At 34.3% G+C, this 10393-nt stretch overlaps 1 protein-coding gene across 1 annotated transcript; it reads right to left on the bottom strand.

The window, feature by feature from the left end:
• Positions 1-4823: 4823 nt before the first annotated feature.
• LOC128717214 (uncharacterized) lies at positions 4824-8043 on the bottom strand. The gene is made up of 2 exons (XM_053811422.1): positions 5197-8043; positions 4824-4919 (listed from the first exon to the last, which is right to left on the bottom strand). The coding sequence occupies exons 1-2, from the start codon at positions 8041-8043 to the stop codon at positions 4824-4826; spliced, it is 2943 nt and encodes a 980-aa protein (XP_053667397.1).
• Between the last annotated feature and the right edge of the window lie 2350 nt (positions 8044-10393).

Genomic DNA, 10393 nt, shown 5'->3' with positions numbered 1-10393 from the left:
AGTGAAATTTTCAAAAATTCAAAATTTCAGTGAAATTTTCAAAAATTCAAAATTTCAGTGCAATTTTCAAAAATTCAAAATTTCAGTGAAATTTTCAAAAATTCAAAATTTCAGTGAAATTTTCAAAAATTCAAAATTTCGATGAAATTTTCAAAAATTCAAAATTTCAGTGAAATTTTCAAAAATTCAAAATTTCAGTGAAATTTGCAAAAATTCAAAATTTCAGTGAAATTTTCAAAAATTCAAAATTTCGATGAAATTTTCAAAAATTGAAAATTTCAGTGAAATTTTCAAAAATTCAAAATTTCAGTGAAATTTTCAAAAATTCAAAATTTCAGTGAAATTTTCAAAAATTCAAAATTTCGATGAAATTTTCAAAAATTCAAAATTTCAGTGAAATTTTCAAAAATTCAAAATTTCAGTGAAATTTGCAAAAATTCAAAATTTCAGTGAAATTTGCAAAAATTCAAAATTTCAGTGAAATTTTCAAAAATTCAAAATTTCGATGAAATTTTCAAAAATTGAAAATTTCAGTGAAATTTTCAAAAATTCAAAATTTCAGTGAAATTTTCAAAAATTCAAAATTTCAGTGAAATTTTCAAAAATTCAAAATTTCAGTGAAATTTTAAAAATTCAAAATTTCGATGAAATTTTCAAAAATTCAAAATTTCAGTGAAATTTTCAAAAATTCAAAATTTCAGTGAAATTTTCAAAAATTCAAAATTTTGATGAAATTTTCAAAAATTCAAAATTTCAGTTAAATTTTCAAAAATTCAAAATTTCAGTGAAATTTTCAAAAATTCAAAATTTCAGTGAAATTTTCAAAAATTCAAAATTTCGATGAAATTTTCAAAAATTCAAAATTTCAGTGAAATTTTCAAAAATTCAAAATTTCGATGAAATTTTCAAAAATTGAAAATTTCAGTGAAATTTTCAAAAATTCAAAATTTCAGTGAAATTTGCAAAAATTCAAAATTTCAGTGAAATTTTCAAAAATTCAAAATTTCGATGAAATTTTCAAAAATTGAAAATTTCAGTGAAATTTTCAAAAATTCAAAATTTCAGTGAAATTTTCAAAAATTCAAAATTTCGATGAAATTTTCAAAAATTCAAAATTTCAGTGAAATTTTCAAAAATTCAAAATTTCAGTGAAATTTTTAAAAATTCAAAATTTCAGTGAAATTTTCAAAAATTCAAAATTTCGATGAAATTTTCAAAAATTCAAAATTTCAGTGAAATTTTCAAAAATTCAAAATTTCAGTGAAATTTTCAAAAATTCAAAATTTCAGTGAAATTTTTAAAAATTCAAAATTTCAGTGAAATCAAAAAAATTCAAAATTTCGATGAAATTTTCAAAAATTCAAAATTTCTGTGAAATTTTCAAAAATTCAAAATTTCAGTGAAATTTTCAAAAATTCAAAATTTCAGTGAAATTTTCAAAAATTCAAAATTTCAGTGAAATTTTCAAAAATTCAAAATTTCGATGAAATTTTCAAAAATTCAAAATTTCAGTGAAATTTTCAAAAATTCAAAATTTCAGTGAAATTTTCAAAAATTCAAAATTTCAGTGAAATTTTCAAAAATTCAAAATTTCGATGAAATTTTCAAAAATTCAAAATTTCAGTGAAATTTTCAAAAATTCAAAATTTCAGTGAAATTTGCAAAAATTCAAAATTTCAGTGAAATTTTCAAAAATTCAAAATTTCGATGAAATTTTCAAAAATTGAAAATTTCAGTGAAATTTTCAAAAATTCAAAATTTCAGTGAAATTTTCAAAAATTCAAAATTTCAGTGAAATTTTCAAAAATTCAAAATTTCAGTGCAATTTTCAAAAATTCAAAATTTCAGTGAAATTTTCAAAAATTCAAAATTTCAGTGAAATTTTCAAAAATTCAAAATTTCGATGAAATTTTCAAAAATTCAAAATTTCAGTGAAATTTTCAAAAATTCAAAATTTCAGTGAAATTTGCAAAAATTCAAAATTTCAGTGAAATTTTCAAAAATTCAAAATTTCGATGAAATTTTCAAAAATTGAAAATTTCAGTGAAATTTTCAAAAATTCAAAATTTCAGTGAAATTTTCAAAAATTCAAAATTTCAGTGAAATTTTCAAAAATTCAAAATTTCGATGAAATTTTCAAAAATTCAAAATTTCAGTGAAATTTTCAAAAATTCAAAATTTCAGTGAAATTTGCAAAAATTCAAAATTTCAGTGAAATTTGCAAAAATTCAAAATTTCAGTGAAATTTTCAAAAATTCAAAATTTCGATGAAATTTTCAAAAATTGAAAATTTCAGTGAAATTTTCAAAAATTCAAAATTTCAGTGAAATTTTCAAAAATTCAAAATTTCGATGTGTGGAATATTCACGAAACTGGTTGTGATATGAGTGCTCAAAGCGTCTAATGTTCCCGCCGTCCGGTTTGCAACTGTGTATTCATCTGTCCCTTTTTAATCCATTTACAATTCATGATTAATCCTATAGTTCATTATCTTTGCTCTAGATCGATTGTCAAGGTTGCTAGTGTTGTCCTATCCTAAGGTGTATAATTCATGCAATGTTATCCTATTCCGTGTAATTATGGTCATTATTGTAGATTTCAATTATTATTTTATAACTAATTCTTACATTTCCGGCCACCAAAGAAGGAACTTCTTTTAATTTTAATGCATGGAACCTAAATCCGTATTCCGCTTCGAGTGTTGAATCTATCCTTATCCTTCTAATCGTTCCGTATGTATGTGTGAGTGCACTGTTTGTTATCGCTGTCAACTATCAAACTGATCAAAACAAACAAAACGTGGTTTGCCGCTGCATGCTATTCAGTGCCACTGCCGATCTTCCTATCCAAATTGTTAAGCACATCTGGATTGGGTAACATTGCCAAACGGTTTGCTGCGCGTACGATGGTTTTGCCCGAAGCTGTGCGCAGCGTCACTACGCGAACAATTCCGTCCTTCCCGGGATGAATCGAAACAATACGACCCATCGGCCACAAGGTAGGATGCAGGTTGTCTTCCTTAATGATCACCAGTTGATTTTCTTTTAGGGAAACTGATCTACCATTGCAATATTTGGCTCGAGCTTGCAATTGCTGAATATACTCCGGATACCATCGAGACCAAATATTTCGCATGTGCTTTTGCACTAGCTGATACTCCTTCAGGCGATTGTCTGGCATGTCGGTGTAGTTGGCGTCTGGTACTGCTTGCATGCTGCTACCGATGAGAAAATGTCCCGGTGTTAAGGGTTCCATATCTGATGGCTCGTCCGATAGATGAGTGATTGGTCGAGAATTCAAGCATTGCTCGACTTGTGCCAGCAGGGTAAGCATATTTTCCTGTGTTATGCTCCTTGTTCCGATGGTTCTAATTATGTGTTTTTTAGCTGCCTTCACCGCCGCCTCCCATAATCCTCCAAAGTGCGGTGCTCGCGGCGGAATAAAATTCCACTTCATCTCGTTCATCGCACACCAATCAAACAGTATAGTTCGATCATCTTTGTTGCATTTTAGCATCTTATAAATCCGATTGAGCTCATGCGATGCTCCCTTGAATGTAGTTGCGTTGTCTGAGTGTAGTTCCTTTATCTTCCCGCGGCGTGCAACTAGCCGACGTAGGGCACCCAAAAATGCTGTTGTTGTTAGATCGCCTACCAACTCTATGTGTACCGCTCGTGTTGAGAAGCATACAAATATCGCAATATATGCTTTAGTGGGGCTTCTAGTTCGAATAGTGGATTTTAGGAAAATTGGCCCACAGTAATCAATTCCGCATACAGCGAACGGTCTGGTCGGTGAAACCCTTGATGTCGGTAGGTCAGCGATACTTTGCCTTATGAGTGTTGGTTTAGCTTTGAAACACGCGTGACATGTGTGGTAAACAGACTTGCACAAGTTACGACCCCCGATAATCCAAAACCGTTGTCTTAGTGATGTTAGTAGCATTTGTGGACCAGCATGTAGATTGCGTAGATGACATGAAACTGCTATTAGTGCTGCTAAAGTATGTTTCGATGAAAGTATGACCGGATGCTTACTTGATTCCGAAATTTGGGCATTGTTTAGCCGGCCACCAATGCGTAGGATACCCTGACTGTCGATGAACGGTGAAAACCATCTCAGGTTTGAGGTTTTTAGAATCTCCTTTCCCTTTTGTAGGTGATGCATTTCTTCTTGAAATGTATCTAATTGTGAGAGATAACACAATTTTAATTCAGCACCTTGAAGTTCATCGACGGTGATTGGTGGAACCGATGTAGAACGCGTTGTACGTTTCTTAGGAAGTTTTGCGTTGCGAATGAAACGTAAGCAATAGGCCGTAACCCTTTGCAGTTTGTAGTATACCGAAAACCGTGAAAACAGGCCGTTCCGGAATTCATCAACCGTTGTTGTTGTTGCGATCCGTTGTGACGTCAATCTCTCCTCCTCAGCGCCTTCAACTTCGCTAAGTGATGGAGCGTCTTGAGGCCATTCTTCCTTGCTGAGTGACAACCAGTGCGGCCCATGCCACCAACGATCACATTCTAATAGGTTATTAGGCATAATCCCTCGCGAAATATCGTCAGCTGGATTATCGATGCCAGGAACATGGTTCCAGCGATATATACCAGCCGTTTGCTGAATTTGTGCGACCCTGTTCGCAACGAAAGGCTGCCATCGATTTGGCGGAGAGTTTAACCAGTGAAGCACCGTCATAGAATCTGTCCAACAGACCGTAGTAGCAGAAATGTGAAGTGATTGTTGGACCTTCTTGAATAAAACCGTAGCTAATCGTGCTGCACATAATTCTAATCTCGCTATCGAATGAGTGTTAGATAATGAGACTACCTTTGACTTAGCTGTGAGCAGGTGAACGGTGACTCCTTCCAGACCTTCAGCTCGAATGTAACAGCAAGCACCATAAGCCGATTGTGATGCGTCTGCGAAGATGTGTATTTGTAGATTCGTAGCCGAATATTGTGAAGTGTAGCGAGGAATTCGTAAATCACGAAGTGATTCTAACGTGGAGTGAAATTTCAACCATTCCTGCTGTAAGTGCAATGGGAGCTCGTAGTCCCAGTCCCATGACTTCCCATCCTTTTTAAGTGACCATAGTTGCTGCATAAATAGTTTTGCCACGATTATTGTTGGACCCAGCAAGCCGAGAGGATCGAAGATTTTGGCTATATGTGACAAAATGACCCGTTTTGTCAATACCGCTGGTGCAGGTGGTAAATCTACTCGAAATCGAAGCATGTCAGTTGTGGGTTCCCAAACGATGCCTAGGGTGGACACTTGTTTCGCATCTTGCCACTCATGTGTTAGTTGAACCGCCACATCTTCGGTAGGAATGTTTACTAGTGCTTCCGTCAGGTTAGATGCCCATTTTTTCAGTGTGAAGCCTGCCGAATTTAGCATTTCTGAAATTTGCTGTCGTATTGCAATGGCATTAGTTAGATCATCAGTCCCCGTTAACAAATCGTCTACGTAGAAATCGTTCATAACCGCGTTTACAGCTAATGGGTACTGCTCCTTGTGATCGAGGGCAATTTGTCGAAGTGTTCGGGTAGCCAAAAATGGAGCAGCTGCTGTACCATACGTAACCGTTTGCAATTCGAATGTGGATATAACTTCTGTCGGGGATTCTCTATATCGGATTCTCAAGAAGCTTCTATCGCGTGGATCGTGAAGAATCTGCCGATACATTTTCTCCACGTCAGCAGTTATGGCAATCGCATGGGAGCGGAACCGAAGAATGATACTAAAAAGATCCTCCTGAATTACTGGTCCGACCAGTAGCTTATCATTCAACGAGTAACCAGTGGACGTCTTGCATGAGGCATCGAAAACTACCCTAACCTTGGTACTTGTGCTTGATTCCTTGACAACCGCATGATGAGGAAGGTAATAAAACTGACCTGAATCTTCTGCCTGATCGTGTATCCTTTTCATGTGCCCCAAACGCTCGTATTCCCGCATGAACCTTACGTATTCTTCTTTCATTTTAGGGTTGCTGTTTAAACGACGTTCCATACAGCATAGTCTACGATCAGCAGTGGCTCGAGACTCTCCTAAAATGATATGAGGATTGGAGTTAAAAGGCAAACGAACGACATACCTTCCCGCTGAGTTGCGAACAGTGGTGGACACGTAGTGTCTTTCGCAGGCTTCCTCTTCAGCCGATAGCACAGGTTCCTCGGCTATGGCCTCGCTCTCCCAAAACCGCTCCATGATGTCCGCCAACGAGGATTCATTGGCTGCGAGATGGCACAGTCGAGGCCCAGGTGACGAATGATGAGTGTTTCCGGTAACCACCCATCCGAAGTGCGTTTCCACCAACCACGGCTTGCCTTTGCCGAAGGACCGCTTGCGACCGGTGTGTAGCTCCCAGAATGCATCGCCTCCGATTACGATGTCAATTTGCCCGGGGATGTTAAAAGTGTTGTCAGCCAATGCCACATCTGGCAATTTCCATGATGATACATCAGTGGGTGATGTAGGAATGTGAGCTGATGGCGTGTCCAGAATCAGGAAAGCCATCTCCGATGTAAAGGGTTTTGTCTTGGATTCGACCGTAGCGATGATCGAACCCTTCACCTGCTGTACTGCATTTCCGATGCCCGATACAGCGATGTTAACCTTCTTACGACTGGTCAACAGTTTCCGAGCAAATTCATCAGAGATGAAATTTGACATGGATCCGGAATCCAGCAAGGCCCTTGCCTCGTGGTTGTTTCCATAGTCGTCCCTTATATGAATTTGCGCCGTCTCCAAGAACACTTTTTCGTCATCCAAATGTGCAGCCATTGTAACCGTTGCGGAAGGTGCCCGATGCAATAACGAGTGATGACGTTCACGACACGTTCGACACGTATAACCAGATTTGCACGCTCTGACTTGATGAGTGTTGCTCAAGCAGTTCCAGCATAGCCCTTTTGTAGTAACAACCTCACGCCGTTGCTGAACATCCTTAGCAATGAAGACGGGACAACTGGATAAACGATGGTCTTCTACGCACTGCAACGGACATTTTGCTTGCTGACGATGAACATACGTGGTAGCCGGGGTCAAACTAGCTGTGGCTGCATTTGAAACAGACCTTTTTTGAACGGCTTGACGAGGAACGCCGGCCACCTTACTACCACTAGCCTCTTCAAACACCATTTCATCCGCCGATTTTAGGATTTGAATCCTATCTTGCACGAACTCGAGCACATCCTTATACCGGTCTCTGGCGAAGTGAACCGAATGTTTCTCCCACGCTATTAGTGTTTCACGGTCGAGCTTCAACAGCAGTAGGTTCGAGAGTGGGGTATCCCACGAATCGACCGGTTCCTGTAGCTTTTGTAATCCATTTACAACAGGAATGAATTCGTCCACTAGTTGTCTTAGTTTGCCGATGGACGCCGATTGCACTGCCGGGAGATGATGTAGCTTTCGATAATATCCCCGAATAAGCATTCGTGAATTATCGTACCGTTTCAGCAGAGCCGTCCATACTAGAGAGTAATTATCTGCTGTTAGAGATGTGTGTTCGAATGGCACTGCCGCTTCGCCCTTTAATGATGACAGCAAGTACTGGAGTTTTGCGATGGAGGGAAGTTCCGCCGAAGCGTCGATCATCGATAAAAATCGATCGCGAAAAGAAAGCCATTTTGTCTGGTCACCATCGAACGTTGGAAGCTCTACCTTCGGAAGGCGTAAGTTTGGTGTGTAAGGCCGACTAAACGCGAGTGTAGATGAAGCCAAACCCGTCGCGTCTATGAGTGGATTTTCCTCCTTCATTTGATGTCCACGTAAGAAAGATTTCAGCTTCCTACAACGATCTTCGATGTCGATCTTTTCCGAGATGCACGCTTCGATGGTTTCGCTACTTTCATCAATCTCGATGAGTTTTTCAAATGCAGCGAAAAACCCTGCCTTATGCATATCCAAATCTGCTAACACCTCCGGAATTTGGTTCGCATCATCGGGTGTAAATGCCGCTTGAAACCGTTCCAGCGATTTTATATGTTCCACTGCGATTCTCTTTTTCAGCTGAGCTGCCTTGATTTTCTTGTCCATGGTAAGAACTCAAATTTGTAATATCACACACACGAAAGAACGACACAACGTATTGGCGCGAAATTTAATGATAGCGTGTAACCGGCCGTTGCCCTTGATGCAGGGCGTTTAGCGATGGCGGGAAATGTCACGGAATGACTTGCACTGAGACGCCGTAATACCGAATTTCACTCTTGATGCAGAATGATGCCTGAGAAAGCACTCACTATCACAATTGACTGTACTAAGTACCCGAAAATCCGGTTCGAAGGACCAAAATGTGGAATATTCACGAAACTGGTTGTGATATGAGTGCTCAAAGCGTCTAATGTTCCCGCCGTCCGGTTTGCAACTGTGTATTCATCTGTCCCTTTTTAATCCATTTACAATTCATGATTAATCCTATAGTTCATTATCTTTGCTCTAGATCGATTGTCAAGGTTGCTAGTGTTGTCCTATCCTAAGGTGTATAATTCATGCAATGTTATCCTATTCCGTGTAATTATGGTCATTATTGTAGATTTCAATTATTATTTTATAACTAATTCTTACAGATGAAATTTTCAAAAATTCAAAATTTCAGTGAAATTTTCAAAAATTCAAAATTTCAGTGAAATTTTCAAAAATTCAAAATTTCGATGAAATTTTCAAAAATTCAAAATTTCAGTGAAATTTTCAAAAATTAAAAATTTCAGTGAAATTTGCAGAATTTCAAAATTTCAGTGAAATTTTCAAAAATTCAAAATTTCGATGAAATTTTCAAAAATTAAAAATTTCGATGAAATTTTCAAAAATTAAAAATTTCAGTGAAATTTTCAAAAATTCAAAATTTAAGTGAAATTTTCAAAAATTCAAAATTTCAGTGAAATTTTCAAAAATTCAAAATTTCAGTGAAATTTTCAAAAATTCAAAATTTCGATAAAATTTTCAAAAATTCAAAATTTCAGTGAAATTTTCAAATATTCAAAATTTCAGTGAAATTTGCAAAAATTCAAAATTTCAGTGAAATTTTCAAAAATTTAAAATTTCAGTGAAATTTTCAAAAATTCAAAATTTCAGTGAAATTTTCAAAAATTCAAAATTTCGATGAAATTTTCAAAAATTCAAAATTTCAGTGAAATTTTCAAAAATTCAAAATTTCAGTGAAATTTTCAAAAATTCAAAATTTCAGTGAAATTTTCAAAAATTCAAAATTTCAGTGAAATTTTCAAAAATTCAAAATTTCGATGAAATTTTCAAAAATTCAAAATTTCAGTGAAATTTTCAAAAATTCAAAATTTCAGTGAAATTTGCAAAAATTCAAAATTTCAGTGAAATTTTCAAAAATTCAAAATTTCGATGAAATTTTCAAAAATTGAAAATTTCAGTGAAATTTTCAAAAATTCAAAATTTCAGTGAAATTTTCAAAAATTCAAAATTTCAGTGAAATTTTCAAAAATTCAAAATTTCAGTGAAATTTTCAAAAATTCAAAATTTCAGTGAAATTTTCAAAAATTCAAAATTTCGATGGAATTTTCAAAAATTCAAAATTTCAGTGAAATTTTCAAAAATTCAAAATTTCAGTGAAATTTTCAAAAATTCAAAATTTCAGTGAAATTTTCAAAAATTCAAAATATCAGTGAAATTTTCAAAAATTCAAAATTTCAGTGAAATTTTCAAAAATTCAAAATTTCAGTGAAATTTGCAAAAATTCAAAATTTCAGTGAAATTTGCAAAAATTCAAAATTTCAGTGAAATTTTCAAAAATTCAAAATTTCGATGAAATTTTCAAAAATTCAAAATTTCGATGAAATTTTCAAAAATTGAAAATTTCAGTGAAATTTTCAAAAATTCAAAATTTCAGTGAAATTTTCAAAAATTCAAAATTTCAGTGAAATTTTCAAAAATTCAAAATTTCAGTGAAATTTTCAAAAATTCAAAATTTCAGTGAAATTTTCAAAAATTCAAAATTTCGATGAAATTTTCAAAAATTCAAAATTTCAGTGAAATTTTCAAAAATTCAAAATTTCAGTGAAATTTTCAAAAATTCAAAATTTCAGTGAAATTTTCAAAAATTCAAAATTTCAGTGAAATTTTCAAAAATTCAAAATTTCAGTGAAATTTTCAAAAATTCAAAATTTCAGTGAAATTTTCAAAAATTCAAAATTTCGATGAAATTTTCAAAAATTGAAAATTTCAGTGAAATTTTCAAAAATTCAAAATTTCAGTGAAATTTTCAAAAATTCAAAATTTCAGTGAAATTTTCAAAAATTCAAAATTTCAGTGAAATTTTCAAAAATTCAAAATTTCAGTGAAATTATCAAAAATTCAAAATTTCGATGAAATTTTCAAAAATTCAAAATTTCAGTGAAATTTTCAAAAATTCAAAATT

Source organism: Anopheles marshallii (genome assembly GCF_943734725.1).
Source record: "Anopheles marshallii chromosome X unlocalized genomic scaffold, idAnoMarsDA_429_01 X_unloc_232, whole genome shotgun sequence".
NCBI lineage: Eukaryota > Metazoa > Arthropoda > Insecta > Diptera > Culicidae > Anopheles > Anopheles marshallii.
Note: the sequence above shows the minus strand (reverse complement) of the source record. Positions and strands in the feature narration are given on the sequence as shown.